Source organism: Oncorhynchus tshawytscha, linkage group LG26, assembly GCF_018296145.1.
Source record: "Oncorhynchus tshawytscha isolate Ot180627B linkage group LG26, Otsh_v2.0, whole genome shotgun sequence".
Taxonomy (NCBI): Eukaryota; Metazoa; Chordata; class Actinopteri; order Salmoniformes; family Salmonidae; genus Oncorhynchus; species Oncorhynchus tshawytscha.
This window is the reverse complement of record NC_056454.1, coordinates 10293356-10317091: the sequence shown is the minus strand read 5'-3', so window position 1 is coordinate 10317091 and position 23736 is coordinate 10293356. Positions and strand designations below refer to the sequence as shown.

At 42.2% G+C, this 23736-nt stretch overlaps 1 protein-coding gene across 5 annotated transcripts in view; it reads left to right on the top strand.

The window, feature by feature from the left end:
* The window catches only part of pms1 (PMS1 homolog 1, mismatch repair system component), a 61286-nt gene extending 39866 nt beyond the window's left edge, over positions 1-21420 (top strand). For all 5 annotated transcript variants that reach the window (XM_024388809.2, XM_024388808.2, XM_024388807.2 and 2 more), the window contains 2 exons: positions 18784-18944; positions 20968-21420. In XM_024388809.2, the coding sequence (XP_024244577.1) occupies positions 18784-18944; positions 20968-21165 (359 nt within the window). In that variant the 3' untranslated portion in view covers positions 21166-21420. The remainder of the gene's footprint in view (positions 1-18783; positions 18945-20967) is intronic.
* The last annotated feature ends 2316 nt before the right edge of the window (positions 21421-23736 follow it).

The window sequence follows — 23736 nt, the reverse complement described above, 5'->3', positions numbered from 1 at the left end:
TGGATGTCATTAATGTCATAGTTCACAAATAATTTAGAAATGTCAAACATAAGAGCTGGAGTTACAGGATTATGGTAAATTATTTCTGACAGAGTTGCTGTGTCAGTATTATTTTAGCAGTGGATGAGAGGGAAAAAAGATAACATTTCCCCCCAAAATGCTTCCATCATATGCAACATATTTAAAGTTATTCAAGGTTCCGCATTACTTTGTATGGAAGTGGGTTTTCAGTGGTCAACATTTTCAAGTAACTTGTCTAGGTGCTGACTTGGGACCGAATTCCCTCTGGGGGGTTAACGATGATAAATCCATCCCATTATCATTAGTCTTAATCCCTTGCCATCAATGCTTTAAATGTGGAGGGGGGAAATTCCTATCAAGATTCAGACAACTGATTTACCATTTTTATTAGCTTTTCAATGTTTTGATTTTCAGTCAGTGTTTGTGTACGGGTATATTTCTGTTTTTCATATGACATCCACACAGTTTCTCTGCATTGTAATGTGTATATGTTCACTATTAATAGTGTTAGATGGTACTGAACAGTCTCAAATACCTTGAATGGCTGTGAAAGCTAAAGCAAACTACTCCCCATCCCCCATCTTCAGTTGGTGTGACCTTATTTTTTTCTTGCGGTTGAAAAGTGCAAAAGGCCTTCTCCAAATCCTGGTTGTTTTTAGTGCCGGTATGGGTCACCTTAGTTGACTTTGGCATTTTGCCAGGCACTGTGCCCTCACAGTGGGTTTGTACCACGGTGTGCAGGTGAAGATAATGGCTGCCCTTTAGAGAGGGAAGAATTTCCAAGTATTTTTGTTGCCAATCCCAGCAGGTGGGTGTGAATGTGAGACTTAGGTAGCCAGGATGGAGCGATTGCCAACAGTAATAGCAATATCAGATTTTTAACAGTAATGTAATATTGCTCACATTTCTGGTCATAGGAAAATGAGTGCTGGTATTATAATGGCCACAGTGGTTGTTGTCTCCGAGGTCTCTTAGAACTTAAGTTGTGCTATGTTCTATCCTACAGAATAGCGGAGTGGCGGCTTGTTGCTTATTGACCCAAATTTGATCCTTTGCCAGTGCGGCCCCTATTACATTTGCTTTCCTTTCGCCAATGTTTTTCCTCATTACTGAGTGATTAATGCATGGCGACTGTATTGTCTTGAGTTACCTGCCACTGCAAGTACTTAACCCATATCATCTTGACGCAATAGAGAAACCTACGTTTTGTGTGTCATGTGATTCCGATGGGTTCAACACAAATTTGTTCACAGGCAAGGGTTTTGCCTCATAATAGTAGCACACAGGGTTGGAGTAACTGATTACATGTGTTTTAAAGTTACATGGAATCTGATGGAAAGATGGCGCCAACAGAGAAGGGCGACATCTTAAGAGATCCAACCCAACTTTGCTATTTATCAACTTTTTTTGTGTTGGTTTTAACTTTTTTTGGTCAACGTTCATACTTGTAACACATATGACCGCCACACACACACTTCTTTACATCAGATTGACAGTTAATAATCTCAATTTTGACTTCGAATCCGACTTCAATTCTGACTCCGCTGTTCCCTTGTTCATACCGGACCCCATTTCTTTGTTTCATGGGCTACCAAAACACAGAGGGTGTGGACACGGTAGACGAGCCTGTATCCTGATGAGATTGAGACGAAGAGAAAACCAACTGGCACACTGTTGGCAAATGTCCAGTCACTCGAGAATAAGATGGAGGAGACTCGCGAAGAAGCTCATATCAGAGAGACTTGAGTGAAACATGACTGGATGACTATGTACGTAGAACTCAGTGGTTTCTCCATGCAGCGGCACGATCGGATGAAGGCAGCCTCGGGCAAGTCCAAAGGGGAAGAGGTGTGCCTCTTCATAAACAACTGGTGCCCTGCTTCCAGTGTGAAGGAAATCTCTAGCTTTTTCTCACCTGATATAGAATACCTCATGGTAAGCTGCAGACCCTTTTATCTACCAAGAGGGTTTTCATCCGTAATTATCATGGCTGTCTACATCCCTCCACAATCCCACACCTCTGACACTCAACAAACTGTATGGGGGCAAAAACAAACAAGAAACCACTAGACCAGAGGCAGCGTTTCTGGTGGGCGGAGACATTAACGTGGGCAGACCATAAAACCATTCTACCTAACTTTTACCAACACGTCTCCTGTGCCACTAGGGGCACAAACTTTAGATCACTTTTATTCTAGCCACAGAAACGCACACAAGGCCCTCCTTCGTCCTCCCTTTGGCCATATCTGACCATGACTCTATTCTCCTGCTTCCTGATTACAAACTAAAGCTCAAACAGGAAGTACCAGTGACACGATCAATACGGAATTGGTCTGAAGCAGAAGCGAGGCTACAAGACTGATTAGCTAGAGTCAGTGCTATCTGGGATCCTTGGGACGTCACTACCCTAAACCTAATGTTAACCCCTACCCTAAACATAAGATAAGGAAACTGTTATTTAAAAACATTTTACCATGTATTTATCCCCTTAGGCACTAAACTAAAATATCTCCATGTCTTCATTTTTTAACTGGTACCGGGGAATTTCAGACGAGTCTTGTGAGACTTGTGGGCGTATTAGAACAATACATTTGTAAAATGTAATAACTTAACAAAATGTGGAAAAGGGGAAGGGGTCTGAATACTTTCCGAATGCACTGTACATGGCCATTAAGGCAAAATTGTTCTTCAAGATGAAGTAAAAGCAGGGTCAAATAATAAGCACAGTGTTTAAGGGTGCAACAGGTCAGTACCTCAGCAGTGAATGTCAGTTGGCTTTTCATAACCAAGCATTCAGAGGCCGAGGCAGCAGGTGCAGTAGAGAGAGGGAGGTTGTCGAAACAGCAGGTCCCGGACAAGGTAGCACGTCCGGTGAACAGGTGCAGGCAGAACAGCAGAAACTGGATCAGCAGCAAACCAGATGGACTGGGGATGAGGACAGCGGAGTTGTCAGGCCAGGTAGTCCTGAGGCATGTTCGTTGGGCTCAGGTCCTATGGGAGAGAGAAGCGAAATGGGATAATTAGAGGGAGCATACCTAAGATCATGCTCACCCTAGCTTCCCTGGCACATAGACTATTGGAGACTGAGGTGGGGGGTTGGGGGAAAACTGTAGCCTCATCCAAAGTTACCCCCAGACAGGAGAACCCCACCCACTTTGCCAAAGCACAGTCCCCACATCACCAAAGGGATATCAACAGACCACTAACTTACAACCCTGACACAAGGCCGAGTATAGCCCACGAAGATCTCGCCCTACCACAAGAGCCCGAGGGGGTGCAATGCCGGACAGGAAGATCATGTCAGTGTCTCAACGCACTCAAGTCAAGCCTGGTACAACGTGATGCCCCTCTCCTTGGGAGGGCATGGGAGAGTGCGAGCAAGCCAGTGAATCAGCTCCCTTAGGTTCAGAGGCAGAAAATCGCAGTGGAGAGAGGGGAGCCGGCCAGGCAGAGACAACAACGCCTTGACGTTTGTACAGCAGGACCAAATCGGAGAGCAAGTTCATGTAATGCTTTGTAGGTTAGCAGTAAAACCTTGAAATCAGCCCTAACCTTAACAGGAAGCCAGAGTCTAGCACTTGAGTAATATGATTTTTTTGGGGGGGGTTCTAGTCAAGATTCTAGCAGCCATATTTAACACTAGCTGAAGTTTATTTAGTGCCTTCAACATGTTTCATTGAAATGTACAGCTGTTTTTTTTTTTAATTTAACCTTTTTATTTAACCAGGTAGGCCAGTTGAGAACAAGTTCTCATTTACAACTGCGACCAAAACAACAGTTACACATGGGATAAACAAATGTACAGTCAATAACACAATAGAAAAATCTGTATACAGTGTGTGCAAATTAAGTAAGGAGGTAAGGCAATAAATAGGCCAATACTGGCAAAGTAATTACACTTTAGCAATTTACACTGGAGTGATATGTGCAGATGAGGATGTGCATGTAGAAATACCGGTGTGCAAAAGAGCAGGAAAACAAATATGGGGATGAGGTATGTAGTTGTTTAGATGGGCTATTTACAGATGGGCAGTGTACAGCTGCAGCGATTGGTAAACTGCTCTGACAGCTGACGCTTAAAGTTAGTGAAGGAGATATAAGTCTCCAACTTCAGTGATTTTTTTTTTGCAATTCATTCCAGTCATTGGCAGCAGAGAACTGGAAGGGAAGGTGGCCAAAGTAGGTGTTGGCTTTGGGGATGACCAGTAAAATATACCTGCTGGAGCGTATGCTACGGGTGGGTGTTGCTATGGTGACCAGTGAGCTGAGATAAATCAAATCAAATGTTATTTATCACATACACATGGGGCTTTACCTAGCAAAGACTTTTATAGTTGACCTGGAGCCAGTGGGTTTGGCGACGAATATGTAGCGAGGACCAGCCAACAAGAGTATACAGGTCGCAGCGGTGGGTGGTATATTGGGCTTTGGTGACTAAACTGATTGCACTGTGATAGACTGCACCCAATTTGCTGAGTAGAGGGTTGGAGGCTATTTTGTAAATTACATCACCGAAGTCAAGGATTGGTAGGATAGTCCGTTATACGAGGTTATGTTTGGCAGCATGAGTGAAGAAGGCTTTGTTGGAAAATAGGAAGCCGATTCTAGATTTCACTTTGGATTGGAGATGCTTAATGTGAGTCTGGAAGGAGAGTTTACAGTCTAACCAGACACCTAGGTATTTATAGTTGTCCACATATTCTAAGTTATAACCGTCCAGGGTAGTGATGCTAGTCGGGTGGGCGGGTGCGGGCAGCGATCGGTTGAAGAGCATGCATTTAGTTTTACTAGAATTTAAGAGCAGTTGGAGGCCACGGAAGGCGTGATATATGGCATTGGAGCTCGTTTGGAGGCTTGTTAAAACATTGTCCAAAGAAGGGCCAGATGAATGGTGTCATCTGCATAGAGGTGGATCAAAGAATCACCAGCAGCAAGAGCAACATTATTGATATATACAGAGAAACGAGTCGGCCCAAGATTTGAACCCTGTGGCACCCCCATAGACTGTCAGAGGTCCGGAGGACAACAGGCCCTCCGATTTGACACACTGAACTCCATCTAAGAAGTACAGTTGAAGTCGGAAGTTTACATACACTTAGGTTGGAGTAATTAAAACAACCACCACAAATTTCTTGTTAACAAACTATAGTTTTGTCAAGGTGGTTAGGACATCTACTTTGCATGACACAAGTCATTTTTCCAACAATTGTTTACAGACAGATTATTTCACTTATAATTCACTATTAAATCAAATGTATTTATACAGCCCTTCGTACATCAGCTGATATCTCGAAGTGCTGTACAGAAACCCAGCCTAAAACCCCAAACAGCAAGTAATGCAGGTGTTGAAGCACATTGGCTAGGAAAAACTAGAAAGGCCAAAATCTAGGAAGAAACCTAGAGAGGAACCAGGTTATGAGGGGTGGCCAGTCCTCTTCTGGCTTATAACAGAAGATTATAACAGAACATGGCCAAGATGGTCAAATGTTCATCAATGACCAGCATGGTCAAATAATAGGTCTGGGACAGGTAGCACGTCCGGTGAACAGGTCAGGATTCCATAGCCGCAGGCAGAACAGTTGAAACTGGAGCAGCAGCACAGCCAGGTAGTCCTGAGGCATGGTCCTAGGGCTCAGGTCCTCCGAGAGAGAGAATTAGAGAGAGCATACTTAAATTCACACAGGACACCGGATAAGACAGGACAAGTACTCCAGATATAACACACTGACTCTAGCCCCCGACACAAACTACTGCAGCATAAATACTGGAGGCTGAGACAGGAGGGGTCAGGAGACACTGTGGCCCCATCCGATGATACCCTCGGACAGGGCCAAACAGGAAGGATATAACCCCACCCACTTTGCCAAAACACAGCCCCCACACCACTAGAGGGATATCTTCAACCACCAACTTACCATCCTGAGACAAGGCTGAGTATAGCCCACAAAGATCTCTGCCATGGCACAACCCAAGGGGGGGCGCCAACCCAGACAGGAAGATCACATCAGTGACTCAACCCACTCAAGTGACGCACCCCTCCTAGGGACGGCATGAAAGAGCACCAGTAACCCAGTGACTCAGCCCCTGTAATAGGGTTAGAGGCAGAGAATCCCAGTGGAAAGAGGGGAACCGGCCAGGCAGAGACAGCAAGGGCGGTTCGTTGCTCCAGAGCCTTTCCGTTCACCTTCACACTCCTGGGCCAGACTACACTCAATCATATGACCCACTGAAGAGATGAGTCTTCAGTAAAGACTTAACTTGTTATGGCTGCAATCCCACTAACGGGATGTGTCATCAACAACCGCTGAATAGCGCAGCGCTACATTCAATAAATATTACTATAAATATTTTATATTCATGAAATCACAAGTGCAATATAGGAAAACACAGCTTAACCTTTTGTTAATCCACGTGTCGTGTCAGATTTTGAAATTATGCTTTACAGCGAAAGCAATCCAAGCGTTTGTGTAAATGTATCGATCGCACGACAAAACATTAAGTACACTTAGCATCAGGTAGCTTGGTCACGAAAATCATAAAAGCAATCAAATTAATCGTTTTACCTTTTGATCTTCAGATGCTTTCACTCACGAGACTCCCAGTTACACAACAAATGTTCCTTTTGTTCCATAAAGATTATTTTTATATCCAAAATACCTGTTTGTTTGCTGCGTTATGTTCAGAAATCCACAGGAAAGAGCGGTCATGACAACGCAGACGGAAATTCCAAATGGTTTCCATAATGTCAACAGAAACATGTCAAACGTTTTTTATAACCAATCATCAGGTTGTTTTTAAAATATATAATCGATAATATATCAACCGCAAATGTCTTTCACAGGAGAGGGAAAAGCAATACCTATCCAAACTCTGTTGCGCGAGCAAAACTCATGTGACCACTTTGACGTAATGTTTTTGTTCTGGCTCATTTTTCAAAATAAAAGCCTGAAACTATGTCTGAAGACTGACACCTTGAGGAAGTGATAGGAAAAGGAATCTGGTTGATATCCCTTTAAATGGAGCAAAGGCAGGCTATGGAACATGGAGTTTTCAAAATAGAAGCCACTTCCTGTTTTGATTTTCCTCAGGGTTTCGCCTGCACTATCAGTTCTGTTATACTCACAGACAATATTTTGACAGTTTTGGAAACTTTAGTGTTTTCTATCCAATACTAATAATAATATGCATATATTAGCAACTGAGACTGAGGAGCTGGCCGTTTACAATGGGCACCTTTTCATCCAAGCTACTCAATACTGCCCCTGCAGCCATAAAACGTTAAAGGTTGAGACCGAGTTTGCTTCTCTCACATGGGTAGGCAGACCATTCCATAAAAATGGAGCTCTATGGGAGAAAGCCCTGCCTCCAGCTGTTTGCTTAGAAATACTAGGGACAATTAGGAGGCCTGCGTCTTGTGACCGTAGCATACGTGTAGGTATGTACGGCAGGACCAAATCAGAGAGATAGGTAGGAGCAAGCCCATGTAATGCTTTGTAGGTTAGCAGTAAAACCTTGAAATTAGCCCTTGCCTTGACAGGAAGCCAGTGTAGGGAGGCTAGCACTGGAGTAATATGATAATTTTTGGGGGTTCTAGTCAGGATTCTAGCAGCCTTATTTGGCACTAACTGAAGTTTATTTAGTGCTTTATCCGAGGTAGCCGGAAAGTAGAGCATTGCAGTTAGTCTAACCTAGAAGTAACAAAAGCATGGATACATTTTTCTCCATTTTTGGACAAAGTTTCTGATTTTTGCAATGTTACGTAGATGGAAAAAAGCTGTTCTTGAAACGGTCTTGATATGTTCGTCAAAAGAGAGATCAGGGTCCAGAGTAACGCCGAGGTCCTTCACAGTTTTATTTGAGACAACTACAACCATTTAAGATTAATTGTCAGATTCAACAGAAGATCTCTTTGTTTCTTGGGACCTAGAACAAGCATCTCTGTTTTGTCCGAGTTTAAAAAGAGAAAGTTTGCAGCCATCCACTTCCTTGTGTCTGAAACACAGGCTTCTAGCGAGGGCAATTTTAGGGCTTCACCATGTTTCATTGAAATGTACAGCTATGTGTCATCCGCATAGCAGTGAAAGTTAACATTATGTTTTTGAATGACATCCCCAAGAGAAAATATATAGTGAAAACAATAGTGGTCCTAAAACAGAACCTTGAGGAACACCGAAATTTACAGTTGATTTGTCAGAGGACAAGCCATTCACAGAGACAAACTGATAAGATCTAAACCAGGCCAGAACTTGTCCGTGTAGACCAATTTGGGTTTCCAATCTCTCCAAAAGAATGTGGTGATCGACGGTATCAAAAGCAGCACTAAGGTCTAGGAGCACGAGGACAGATGCAGAGCCTCGGTCTGATGCCATTAAAAGGTCATTTACCACCTTCACAAGTGCAGTCTCAGTGCTAATACCAGACTGAAGCATTTTGTATACATTGTTTGTCTTCAGGAAGGCAGTGAGTTGCTGCGCAACAGCCTTTTCTAAAATCTTTGAGAGGAATGGAAGATTCGATATAGGCCGATAGTTTTTATATTTTCTGGGTCAAGATTTGGCTTTTTCAAGAGAGGCTTTATTACTGCCACTTTTAGTGAGTTTGGTACACATCCGGTGGATAGAGAGCCATTTATTATGTTCAACATAGGAGGGCCAAGCACAGGAAGCAGCTCTTTCAGTAGTTTAGTTGGAACAGGGTCCAGTATGCAGCTTGAAGGTTTAGAGGCCATGATTATTTTCATCATTGTGTCAAGAGATATAGTACTAAAACACTTGAGCATCTCTCTTGATCCTAGGTCCTGGCAGAGTTGTGCAGACTCAGGACAACTGAGCTTTGAAGAAATACCTAGATTTAAAGAGGAGTCTGTAATTTGCTGTTTAATAATCATGATCTTTTCCTCAAAGAAGTTCATGAATTTATTACTGCTGAAGTGAAAGCCATCCTCACTTGGAGTGCTGCTTTTTAGTTAGCTTTGCAACAGTATCAAAAAGAAATTTCATATTGTCCTTATTTTCCTCAATTAAGTTGGAAAATTAGGACTATCGAGCAGCAGTAAGGGCTCTTCGATAATACACGGTACTGTCTTTCCAAGCTAGTCGGAAGACTTCCAGTTTGGTGTGGCGCCATTTCCGTTCAAATTTTCTGGAAGCTTGCTTCAGAGCTCTGGTATTTTATGTATACCAGGGAGCTAGTTTCTTATGAGAAATGTTTTTAGGGGTGCAACTGCATCTAGGGTATTGCGCAAGGTTAAATTGAGTTCCTCAGTTAGGTGGTTAAATGATTTTTGTCCTCTGACGTCCTTGGGTAGGCAGAGGGAGTCTGGAAGGGCATCATGGAATCTTTGTTTTGTCTGTGAATTTATAGCACGACTTTTGATGCTCCTTGGTTGGGGTCTGAGCAGATTATTTGTTGCAATTGCAAACATAATAAAATGGTGGTCCGATAGTCCAGGATTATGAGGAAAAAACATTTACATCCACAACATTTATTCCGTGGGACAAAACTAGGTCCAGAGTATGACTGGGACAGTGAGTAGGTCCAGAGACATGTTGGACAAAACCCACTGAGTCGATGATGGCTCCGAAAGCCTTTTGGAGTGGGTCTGTGGACTTTTACATGTGAATATTAAAGTCACCAAAAATGTGAATATTATCTGCTATGACTACAAAGTCCGACAGGAATTCGGGGAACTCAATGAGCAACAGTGGATATGGCCCAGGAGGCCTGTAAACAGTAGCTATAAAATGTGATTGAGTAGGCTGCATAGATTTCATGACTAGAAGCTCAAAAGTTGAAAACGTCATTTTTATTTTTTGTAAATTGAAATTTGCTTTTGTAAATGTTAGCAACACCTTGGGAGATATGGTCACTAGTGTAACCAGGAGGTGAGGCCTCATTTAACACAGTAAATTCTTCAGGCTTAAGCCATGATTCACATCAAGATTATGATCAGGGATTAGTTAATTGACTATAATTGCCTTTGAAGTAAGGGATCTAACATTAAGTAGCCCTATATTGAGATGTGAGGTATCACGATCTCTTTCAATAATGACAGGAATGGAGGAGGTTTTTATCCTAGTGAGATTGCTAAGGCAAACACCCAACCCAGGTTGAGGCACAGACATGGTCTCAATGGGGATAGCTGAGCTGACTACACTGACTGTGCTAGTGGCAGACTCCACTAAGCTGGCAGGCTGGCTAACAGCCTGCAGCACAATTCCAGTGGGTCAGAAGTTTACATACACTAAGTTGACTGTGCCTTTAAACAGCTTGGAAAATTCCAGAAAATGATGACATGGCTTTAGAAGCTTCTGATATAGGCTAATTGACATCATTTGAGTCATTTGGAGGTGTACCTGTGGATGTATTTCAAGGCCTACCTTCAAACTCAGTGCCTCTTTGCTTGACATCATGGGAAAATCAAAAGAAATCAGCCAAGACTTCAGAAAGAATTGTAGACCTCCACAAGTCTGGTTCATCCTTGGGAGCAATTTCCAAACGCCTGGAGGCACCACGTTCATCTGTACAAACAATAGTACACAAGTATAAACACCATGGGACCACGCAGCCATCATACCTCTCAGGAAGGAGATGCATTCTGTCTCCTAGAGATTAATGTACCTTGGCCCGAAAAGTGCAAATCAATCCCAGAACAACAGCAAAGGACCTTCTGAAGATGCTGGAGGAAACCGGCACAAAAGTATCTATATCCACAGTAAAACAAGTCCTATATCAACATGAACTGAAAGGCCGCTCGGCAAGGAAGAAGCCACTGCTCCAAAACCACCATAAAAAAGCCAGACTACAGTTTGTAACTGCACATGGGGACAAAGATTGTACTTTTTGGAGAACTGTCCTCTGGTCTGATGAAACAAAAATATAACTGTTTGGCCATAATGACCATCGCTATGTATAGAGGAAAAAGGGGGAGGCTTGCAAGCTGAAGAACACCATCCCAACTGTGAAGCATCATGTTGTGGGGGTGCTTTGCTGCAGGAGGGACTGGTGCACTTCACAAAATAGATGGCATCATGAGGTAGGAAAATTATGTGGATATATTGAAGCAACATCTCAAGACATCACTCAGGAAGTTCAAGCTTGGTTGCAAATGAATCTTCCAAATGGACAATGACCCCAAGCATACTTCCAAAGTTGTGGCAAAATGGCTTAAGGACAACAAAATCAAGGTATTGGAGTGGCCATCACAAATCCCTGACCTCCAACCCATAGAAAATTGGTGGGCAGAACTTAAAAAGCGTGTGCGAGCAAGGAGGCCTACAAACCTGACTCCGTTACACCAGCTCTGTCAGGAGGAATGGGCCAAAATTCATCCAATTTATTGTGGGAAGCTTGTGGAAGGCTACCCAAAACGTTAAACAATTTAAAGGCAATGCTTCCAAATACAAATTGAGTATATGTAAACTTCTGACCCACTGGGAATGTGATGAAAGAAATAAAAGCTGAAATATATCATTCTCTACTATTATTCTGATATTTTAGATTAGGATTAAATGTCAGGAATTGTGAAATACTGAGTTTAAATGTATTTGGCTAAGGTGTATGTAAACTTATGACTTCAACTGTAATTGGCGAGGCAGTCATTAGAGAAACCAAGGCTGTTGAGTCTGCCAATTTAAGAATGCGGTGATTGACAGAGTCGAAAGCCTTATCCTTAGCCTATGGTCGATGAAGCTGCACAGTAAAGTATTTTATCGGTGTCGGTTATGATATCGTTTAGGACATTGAGTGTGGCTGTGGTGAAGCCGTGACCAGCTTGAAACCGGATTGCATAGCGGAGAAGGTACAGTGGGATTTGAAATGGTCAATGATCTGTTGATTTCACTTGGTGTTCGAAGACTTTAGAAAGGCTGGGCAGGATTAATATAGGTCTGTAACAGTTTGGGTCTAGAGTGTCTCCCCCTTTGAAGAGGGGGATGACCGCGGCCAGTTTCCAATCTTTAGGAATCTCAGATGATACAACAGAGAGGTTGAACAGACTAGTAAATAGGGGTTGCAACAATGGTGGCGGATCATTTTAGGAAGAGATGGTCCAGATTGTCTTGCCCAGCTGATTTGTAGGGATCCAGGGGGCTTGGGCAGTTGCTGCGGGGGGTGCAGAGATGTTGCCTGGGGTTGGGGTAGCCAGGTGGAAAGCATGGCCAGCCGTAAAGAAATGTTTATTGAAATTCTCGATAATCATGGATTTATCAGTGGTGACAGTTTTTCCTAGTCTCAGTGCACTGGGCAGCAGGAAGGAGGTACTCTTATCCATCGACTTTAGTGTCCCAAAACTTTTGGGAATTAGTGCGTTGTCTGCATAGCAGTAAAAGTTGACAGTGTTTCTGAATGACATCACCAAGAGGTAACATAATGACTTCAGTTGTACAACTGAATAGGTATCCCCCTTTCCCTTCCCTTTCCCTACATAGTGAAAACAATAGTGGTCTTATAACGGAACCTTGCGGAACACCGAAGCGTGCCATTGATTTGTCAAAGGACAAACCATCCACAGAGACGAACTGATGAGATCTAAACCAGATAAGAACTTGTCCTTATAGATAAATTATTTTCCAATCGCTCCAAAATAATGTGGTGATTGATGGTGTCGAAAGCGGCACTTACTTGACCCTGCTTGTCATGTATGAACGTTGGAGCATCTTAAGAACAATCTGGCCTTAATGGCGATGTACTCTTATCTCCACCTGGGACACAGACAGGATGGGCCACCCCTCAGAGCCTGGTTACTCTCTAGGTTGCTTCCTAGGTTCCTGCCTTTCTAGGGAGTTTTTCCAAGCAACCGTGCTTCTACATCTGCATTGCTTGCTGTTTGGGGTTTTAGGGTGGGTTTCTGTATAGCACTTTGACATCTGCTAATGTAAGAAGGGCTTTCTAAATTAATTTGATTAAGGTCTATAGCATGAGGACAGAAGCAGAGCCTTGGTCTGACGCCATTAAAAGGTCGTTTACCACCTTAACAAGTGCAATCTCAGTACTATGATATGGTGGACTGGAGCGTTTCTTATGCATTATTTGTCTTCAGGAAGGCAGTGAGTTGTTGAGCAAGATTCAATATAGGCTAATTTTGAGTTGTATTAAAACATTTTCAGGTCAATGTTTTCCATGAGAGGCTTTATTACTGCCACTTTTAGTGGATTTGGTACACATCCGGAGGATAGGGCGTCGTTTATTATGTTCAACATAGGAGGATCAAGCACAGGAAGTAGCTCTTTCAATAGTTGGAATTCATTTTAGAGATACTTATATTCAAATAGGAGTCTGTAATTTGTTGAAGAAGTTCATGAATTCATCACTGCTGAAGTGAATTCCATCCTCGCTTGGGGAATGCTGCTTTTTAGTTGGCTTTGTGACAGTATCAATAAGAAATGGTAGATTGTTTTTATTCTTCTCAATCAGGTTGGAAAAGTAGGCTGATTGAGCAGCAGTGGGGGCTTTTCGATATTGCATGGTACTGTCTTTCCGTGGTATTGACTTCCATTTTGATGGCATGCCATTTTCTGGAAGCTTGCTTCAAGGCTCAGGTATTTTCTGTATACCAGGGAGCTAGTTTCTTGTGTCAAATGTATGTTTTTTAGCAGTGCGACTTAATCTATGGTATTATGCAAGGCCAAGTTTACGTCCTTGGTTAGGTGGAGGGAGTCTGGAAGGTCATCCAGGAATCTTTGGGTTGTCGGAGAATTTATAACGCGGCCTTTGATAATCCTTGGTTGGGGTCTTAGCAAATTATTTGTGGCAATGAGTACACTACTGTTCAAAAGTTTGGGGTCACTTAGAAATGTCCTTCTTGGCCTCCCGGGTGGCGCAGTGGTCTAGGGAACTGCATCGCAGTGCTAGCTGTGCCACCAGAGACTCTGGTTTCGAGCCCAGGCTCTGTCGCAGCCGACCGCGATGGGGAGGTCCATGGGGTGACACACACTTGGCCTAGCGTCGTCCGGGTTAGGGAGGGTTTGGCCGGTAGGGATATCCTTGTCTCATCGCGCACTAGCGACTCCTGTGGCGGACCGGGCGCAGTGCACGCTAACCAGGTCGCCAGGTGCACGGCAGTTCCTCCGACACGGGGTTGGTCCTTCAAACTTTGCTTTCGTCAAAGAATCCTCAATTTGCAGCAATTACAGCCTTGCAGACCTTTGGCATTCTAGTTATCAATTTGTTGAGGTAATCTGAAGAGATTTCACCCCATGGCTTGATGGTCGCTTCTTACGTACCATACAGTCAAGCTGCTGCCATAACAGCTCAATAGAGTTGAGATCCAGTGACTGCTGGCAACTCCATTATAGACAGAATACCAGCTGACAGCTTCTTCCCTAAATAGTTATTGCATAGTTTTGAGCTGCATAGGTCATTGTCCTGTTGTAGGAGGAAATTGGATCCAATTAAGCGCCGTCCACAGGGTATGGCATGGCCTTCTTCAAGATCCCTTTTACCCTGTACAAATCTCCCACTTTACCACCACCAAAGTACCCCCAGACCATCACATTGCCTCCACCATGCTTGACAGATGGCGTCACTCCCTCCTCCAGCATCTTTTCGTTTTTTCTGTGTCTGACGAATGTTCTTTGTGATCCAAACACCTCAAGCTTAGATTCGTCTGTCCATAAAACTTATTTCCAATCTTCCTCTGTCCAGTGTCTGTTTTCTTTTGCCCATCTTTTCTTTTTATTGGCCAGTCTGCGATATGGCTTTTTCGTTGCAACTGCCTAGAAGGCCAGCATCTCGGAATCGTCTCTTCACTGTTGACGTTGTGTTTTGCGGATACTATTTAATGAAGCTGCCAGTTGAGCACTTGAGGCGTCTGCTTCTCAATCTAGATACTCTAATGTACTTGTCCTCTTGCTCAATTATGCACCGGGGCCTCCCACTCCTCTTTCTGTTCTGGTTAGAGACAGTTTGCACTGTTCTGTGAAGGGAGAAGTACACAGTGTTGTATGAGATCTTCAGTTTCTTGGCAATTTCTCGCATGGAATAGCCTTCATTTCTCAGAACAAGAATAGACTGACGAGTTTCAGAAGAAAGGTCTTTGTTTCTGGCCGTTCTGAGCCTGTAATCAAACCCACAAATGCTGATGCTCCAGATACTCAACTAGTCAAAAGAAGGCCAGTTTTATTGCTTCTTTAACCAGACAACAGTTTCATCTGTGCTTACATAATTGCAAAAGGGTTTTCTGATGATCAATTAGGCTTTTAAAATGATAAACTTGGATTAGCTAACACAATGTGTCATTGGAACACAGGAGTGATGGTTGCTGATAATGGGCCTATGTAGATATTCCATAAAAAATCAGCCGTTCCCAGCTACAATAGTCATTTACAACATTAACAATGTCTACACTGTATTTCTGATCAATTTGGTGTTATTTTAATAGCCAAAAAATGAGCTTTTCTTTCAAAAACAAGGACATTTCTAAGTGACCAAAAACTTTAGAATGGTAGTGTAGGTCCCCAAGTGCAGTTGCAAACTGTAGTCTGGCTTTTTTATGGCGGTTTTGGAGTAGTGGCTTCTTCTTTGCTTAGCGGCCTTTCAGGTTATGTTGATATAGGACTCGTTTTACTGTGGGTAAAGATACTTTTGTACCGGTTTCCTCCAGCATCTTCACAAGGTCCTTTGCTGTTGTTCTGGGATTGATTTGCACTTTTTGAACCATAGTACGTTCATCTCTAGGAGACAGAATGCATCTCCTTCCTGAGCGGTGGTCCCATGGTGTTTTATACTTGCTTACTATTGTTTGTAGAGATGAACGTGGTACCTTCAGGCGTGTTGGAAATTGCTCCCAATGATGAAACAGACTTGTGGAGGTCTACAATTTTTTTTTGAGGTCTTGGCTGATTTCTTTTGATTGTCCTATGATGTCAAGCAAAGAGGCACTGATTTTGAAGGTATGCCTTGACATACATCCACAGGTACACCTCCAATTGACTCAAATGATGTCAATTAGCCTATCAGAAGCTTCTAAAGCCATGACATAATTTTCTGGAATTTTCCAAGCTGTTTAAAGGCACAGTCAACTTAGTATATGTAAACTTCTGACCCACTTGAATTGTGATAAAGTGAAATAATCTGTCTGTAAACAATTGTTGGAAAAATGACTTGTCATTCACAAAGTAATGTCCTAACCGACTTGCCAAAACTATAGTTTGTTAACAAGTCATTTGTGGAATGGTTGAAAAAACGAGTTTTAATGACTTAAGTGTATGTAAACTTCTGACTTCAACTGTATCCACCTACAATACTTCATACCCCTGCACATTGATCTGGCACTGGGAGTCCCTGTATATAGCACCATTCCTGTGTATTTTATTCCTCGTGTTAGTGTATATATATAATTTTTAAACTGCATCTTTGGGAAGGGCTCATTAACAAACAAGCGTTTCACAATAGTCTATACCTGTTGTATTCGGTGCATATGACCAATACAATTTCATTACAAAAAGACTAACTGTAATCAGTTACAAATCAAATGTTATTGGTCACATCACATGGTTAGCAGATGATAAAGTGAGTGTAGCGAAATGCTTGTGCTTCTAGTTCCGACAGTGCAGCAATATCTAACAAGTAATATCAAACAATTACACAACAGATACTTGATACACACAACTCTAAGTGAAGGAATGTAACAATATATAAATATATGGATGAGCAATGACAGAGGAACATAGGCTAAGATGCAATAGATGGTATAGAATACAGTATATACCTAATGAGATGAGTAATGCAAGATATATAAACATTAAAGTGCCATTTTTAAAGTGACTAGTGTTCCATTTATTGTTGGGGCCAATGATCTCAAGTCTGTATGAAGGCAGCAGCCTCTCTGTGTTAGTGTAATGGCTGTTTAACAGTCTGATGACCTTGAGATAAAAGCTGTTTTTCAGTCTCTTTCCCAGCTTGATGCACCTGTACTGACATCTCCTTCTGGATGGTAACAGGGTGAACAGGCAGTGGCTCGGGTGGTTGTTGTCCTTGATGATCTTTTTGGCCTTCCTGTGACATAAGGTGCTGTAGGTGTCCTGGAAGGCAGGTAGTTTGCCCCCCTGGTGATCTGTTGTGCAGACCTCACTACCCTCTGGAGAGCCCTGCGGTTGAGGGTGGTGCAGTTGCCGTACCAGGCGGGTGATCGGCCCCCGACAGGATGCTCTCAATTGTGCATCTAAATGTTTGAGGGATTTTAGATGACAAGCCAAATTTCTTCAGCCTCCTGAGGTTGATGAGGCGCTGTTGCGCCTTCACCACACTGTCTGTGTGGGTGGACCATTTCAGTTTGTCCGTGATGTTACAATTTTTGACAGGTGACTGGTAACTAATGGATTACATTTAGAAAGTAACCTACCCAAGCCTAGTAGCACATTGTTTGGTGTATGCAAAACATTTCTCTCCACAGTGGTAATATTTTTCATATATACTGAACAAAAATATAAATTCAACATTCAGCAAGTTCATAATTTTACACAGTTAAAGTTCATATAAGGAAATAAGTCAATTGCAAATAAATTCATTAGGCCCTAATCTATTGATTTCACATAAATGAGATTGCAAATATGCATCTGTTGGTCACAGATAGCTTTTATAAAAAAACATTATTTTTTAAAGTTAGGTGCGTGGATATGAAAACCAGGCAGTATCTCGTGTGATCACCGTTTGCCTCAAGCGGCGTGACACGTCTCCTTCACATAGAGTTGGTCAGGCTGTTGATTGTGGAATGTTGTCTCACGCCTCTTCAATAGCTGTGCGAAGTTGCTAGATATTCGCGGGAACTGGAACACGCTGTCGTACTCGCCGATCCAGAGCAGCCCAAATGTTTGTTTCACTCCTGCAAGGTCTTAGTAGCTTACAGGAAATGTGTACAAATCTTTGCTACATGGGGCTGTGTGTTATCATGCTGAAACATGAGGTGATGGCGGCGGATGAATGGCATGACAATGGGCCTAAGGATCTCGTGACGGTATCTCTGTGCATTCAAATTGCCATAGATAAAATGCAATTGTGTTTGTTTTCCGTAGCTTATGCCTGCCCCTACCATAACCCCATGGGCACTCTGTTCGCAACGTTGATATCAGCAAACCGCTCGCCCACATGAAGCCATACACATGTATGCGGTTGTGAGGCCGGTTGGAGGTACTGCCAAATTCTCTAAAACAATGTTGGAGGCTGCTTATGGTAGAGAAATTAACGTTCAATTTTCTGGCAACAGCTCTGTTGGACATTCCTGGTGTCAGCATGCAAATTGCACGCTCCCTCAATTTGACATCTGTGACATTGTTGTGTGACAAAACTGCGCATTTTAGAATGGCCTTTTATTTTCCCCAGCACAAGGACTACTTGTGTAATGATCATGCTGTTTAATCAGCTTCTTGATATGCCACACCTGTCACGTGGATAGATTATCTTGGCAAATGAGAAATGCTCACTGACAGGGATGTTAACAAATTTGTGCGCACAATTTTACAAGCTTTTTGTGCGTATGGAACATTTCTGTTATCTTTTATTTCAGCTCATTAAACATGGGACCAACACTGTATAATTTTTATTCAACAACATTGTATGCCATTAGGATCATTTTCCGCCTCAATATTTTGTTTCCAGTCTGCAAAGACATCGTAATAGTCATTTAGCACTCTATTTGGTCCCTTGGTTGTTTTACTTGGACCCCAGTATGGGTGTAAATCACAATATTTATTTATTATTCTTTCCTGGAGATAGTTGTTAGTGTCTGGAGTATATTAATCCTTGTTTTCTGCTTTCTTTGGCCAGGGTCCTCGTCCACTGAGAGACATCTGGAAGTGACAGCGATGGCCGACTGCGTGCCTTTCCTCGGTATGGAGGACCTCAGGGAGATCCTTACAGCTGTTCTGCACAGGAATGCTAAGACCGTAAAGGAGTGCCGGCCGCTAAAAGTCACCAACTACCTTCAGGTGTGAAACTAACATTGATTCATGTACCTGAAAATAAAGCTCACTTACACAATAATAAATGTATGTGTGAATATACAGTGCCTTCAGAAAGTATTCACACCCGTTGACTCTTTGCACATTTTGGTGTTAAAGCCCGAATTTAAAATGTATTCAATTTTAGTTTTTTTTTTTGGTCACTGGCCTACACAAATATCCCAAAATATCAACGTGGAATTATGTTGTTAGAAATGTTTACAAATGAATTAAATATGAACATCTGGAATGTATTGAGTCATTCAACCCATTTGTAATGGCAAGCCTAAATAAATTCAGGAGTAAACATTTGCTTTACAAGTCACATAATAAGTTGCAATAGTAGTGTTTAACATGATTTTTGAATGATTACCTCATCTCTGTACCCCACACATACAATTATTTGTAAGGTCCCTCAGTCGAGAATGAATTTCAAACACAGGTTCAACCACAAAGACTAGGGAGGTTTTCCAATGCCTCGCAAAAAAGGGCACCTATTGGTAGATGGGTAACCATAAAAAAAGCAGACATCGAATATCCCTTTGAGCATGGTGAAGTTATTAATTACACTTTGGATGGTGTATCAATACACCCAGTCACTACAAAGGTACATATGTCCTTCCTAACTCAGTTGCCGGAGAGGAAGGAAACCACTCAGGGATTTCACCACGAGTCCAACGGTGACTTTAAAACCGCTACAGAGTTTAATGGCTGTGATAGAAGAAAACTGAGGCTGTATCAACATTGTAGTTACTCCACAATACTAACCTAATTGACAGAGAGAAAAGAAGGAAGCCTGTACAGAATACAAATATTCCCAAACATGCATCATTTTTGCAACAAAGTTATACTGCAAAAAAAATGTGGCAAAGCAATTCACTTATTGTCCTGAACACAAAAAGTGTTCAAAACACGTTAAAGTACCACTCACCATATTTTCAAGCATAATAGTGGCTGCATTGTGTTATGGGTATGCTTGTAATCGTGAACATGTTTTCACATTGTCATTATAGAGCAGGGGTGGGCAACTCCAGTCCTCGAGGGCCTGATGGGTGTAACACTTTTTATCCATCCCTAGCAAACGCAGCTGATTTAATCAAATTGCGTTCTAAGCTGAAGATCATGATTAGGTGATTTATTGTTCACTGGGGGAAAACTGTGACACCAATCCGACCCTCTAGGACTGGAATTGCCCACCCCTATTATAGAGTATTGTGTGTGGATGGGTGAGAAAAAACATTGATTTAATGCATTTTGAATTCAGGCTATAACACACAAAATGTAGAATAAGTCGAGGGGTATGAATACTTTCTGAAGGCACTGTGTGTATACATAAGGTTCCTATACTGTACTTTCCTGGCGGTAAATTGATGTGAAGGTTTTGAAAGCCCTTTATCATGTAATGAAAGTGGAGATGGAGTCAAGACCGGAACACTCCAGTCCGAGTCCCATTGAGACCCAGACCCTGTATATTGACACCATGATGAGACCAAGACCAATTCATTGTGATAAAACGAGACCCAGAGAAATAATACATTCTCTCTAAACATTTGGCATCTGGCTTCCACGTTTAAAAAGCAAGGTAAGTAAGAGTAGCCATGTCCAAACCTGAATGGGCCCATGGGGCAAAAGCCTACCTCTTGTTTGTATTATAAAACAGCTTGATGTACAAGTACACCACCTGGACAGGATGCTAGTCTATCACAGGGCCTAACCACAAATCCATCTCCCCAACCTTCCAATCTCAGGGCAGATACTCTTACCCCCAAGGCCACTCAGTTGGCCAGAAAGCAAGGTGGTGCATCTTGACCACATGAGTTTAGAGACTACAAAAAACAATGTTATTTTCTGATACTATGAGCTGAGATCAAGACCCAGACCAGGATAGTGGTGCCAAGAAGCAGACACCCAATGTCAACATCAAGACCACTAGATCAAGACTATCTCTAGGTGAAAGCCAAATATACTGACTATGTTGCCTTTAATGCATGATGGTGTGTTCCGCTTGAAGGGAGAAGCTGTTCGACTGGCCCGTCAGCTGCCTGTGACCCTTGCCAAAGAGGATGTGGAGGACATACTTTTGCGGATGCAACAGCAGCTAGAGGAGACCAGCCAAGCCTGCATCCATGGACAAGCCTTTTTCCACCACCTTTCTGACATTCCTGACACCGAACAAGAGGCGCTGAAGATCATGTCCAATATTTTGTAGCTTTGTTATCTTTTGTTACCTTTTCCATGGAGGTATAGAGCTAGTTAAAACAAACCCTGGATAAAGTGCATTTGGAAAGTAATCAGACCCCTTGACTTTTTCCACATTTTATGTTACAGTCTTACTCGAAAAGGGATTAACTTGTTTTTTGTTCATCAATCTACACACTACACCATAATGACGAAGCAAAAACAGGTTTTTAGACATTTTTGCAAATGTATTAAAAATGAAACACTGAAATAGTACATTTACGTAAGTATTCAGACCCTTACTCAGTACTTTGTTGTTGCACCTTTGACAGCGATTACAGCCTTGAGTATTCTTGGGTATGACGCTATAAGCTTGGCACACCTGAATTTTGGGGGGGGGGTTTCTCCCTTTTTTCTCTGGAGATTCTCTCAAGCTCTGTCAGGTTGGATGGGGAGCGTCGCTGCACAGCTATTTTCAGGTCTCTCCAGAGATGTTCGATTGTGTTCAAGTTCGGGTTCTGGCTGGCTGGCATTGAGAGACTTGTCCCAAAGTCAGTCCTGCATTGTCTTGGCTGTGTGCTTAAGGTCGTTGTCCTGTTGGAAGGTGAACCTTCTCCCCAGTCTGAGGTCCTGAGTGCTCTGGAGCAGGTTTTCATCAAGCATCTCTCTGTACTTTGCTCCGTTCATCTTTCCCTCGATCCTGACTAGTCTCCCAGTCCCTGCCTCTGAAAAACATGGTGCCAGGTTTCCTCCAGACGTGACACTTGGCATTCAGGCCAAAAAGTTCAATCTTGGTTTTATCAGACCAGAGAATATTGTTCCTCATGGTCTGAGAGTCCTTTAGGTGCATTTTGGCAAGCTCCAAGTGGGCTGTCGTGCCTTTTACTGAGGAGTGTCTTCTGTCTGGCCACTCTACCACAAAGGCCTGCTTGGTGGAGTGCTGTAGAGATGGTTGTCCTTCTGGAAGGTTCACCCATCTCCACAGAGGAACTGTGGATCTCTGTCAGAGTTACCATCAGGTTCAAGGTCACCTCCCTGACAGTCTCTTTTCTCCCGATATGCTCAGTTTGGCCGGGCGTCCAGCTCTAGGAAGAGTCTTGGTGGTTCCAAACTTCTTCCATTTAAGAATGATGGAGGTCACTGTGTTCTTGGACTTTCATTGCTGCATACATTTTTTTTTGGTACCATTCCCCAGATCTGTGCCTTGACACAACCCTGTGTCGGAGCTCTACGGACAATTCCTTCCTCATGACTTGGTTTTCGCACTGACATGCACTGTCAACTGTGGGACCTTATATAGACTGGTGATGTTACCACAGGTGAACTCCAATCAAGTTGTAGAAACATCTCAAGGATGATCAATGGAAACAGGATGCACCTGAGCTCAATTTCGAGTTGTATAGCAAAGGGTCTGAATACTTATGTAAATAAGGTCTTTCTGTTTTTTATTTTTAATACATTTGCAAAACTTTTGAAAAATCTATTTTCTCTTTGTCATTATTGGGTATTGTGTGTAGATTGCTGACATTTATTTTTATTTAACCCATATTTGAAGATCTGCTTATCAAGATGTTGTGTTCCTGATTTATTTTTTTTAAATGCAGGTCTTCATAATAAATGGTTTTATGTATGCATTTATTCACTTTCATTAACATTAGTAAATACATGTTATACAATTATTATTTTTTACATAGTTTATTTAGTTAAGCAGGTCTTAAGGTTACAAGAAACGTCCATAGTCGATAAGATGAATATCTAATACATGCATTATATTTAGATTTTGCACAACACTTTTGATTCAGTCTTCAAAGTAATAATAAATATGCTCTAAGTTTTTGTTAATGGATGAATTGGTCATCAAATTTGATCTGATCTTCATGTAAGTCACAACAATAGACAAACAGTGTGCTTCAACTAATAACACACAAATTAGTGTATTTTTCTTGTCTAAATTGAATACATAATGTAAACATTCACAGTGTAGGTTGGAAAAAGTATGTGAACCCCTAGGCTAATGACTAATGACTTCTCCAAAAGCTAATTGGACTCGGGAGTCCGCTAACCTGGAGTCCAATCAATGAGACGAGATTGGAGATGTTGGTTAGAGCTTCCCTGCGATAAAAAAACTGTCACAAAATTTGAGTTTGCTATTCACAAGAAGCATTGCCTGATGTGAACCATGCCTCGAACAAAAGATCTCAGAAGACCTAAGATTAAGAATTGAAGACTTACATAAAGCTTGGAAGGGTTACAAAAGTATCTCTAAAAGCCTAGATGTTCATCAGTCCACGGTAAGACAAATTGTCTATAAATGGAGAAAGTTCAGCACTGTTGCTACTCTCCCTAGGAGTGGCCGTCCTGCAAAGATGACTGCAACAGCACAGCGCAAAATGCTCAGTGAGGTTAAGAAGAATCCTACACTGTCAGTTAGACTTACAGAAATCTCTGGAACATGCAAACATCTCTGACAATTATACGATACGTAAAACACTAAAAAAAAATGGTGTTCATGGGAGGAAAGCCACTGCTTTCCAAAAAACCCATTGCTGCACGTCTGAATTTTGCAGCAGTGCACCTGGAAGTTCCAAAATATTCTGTGGAC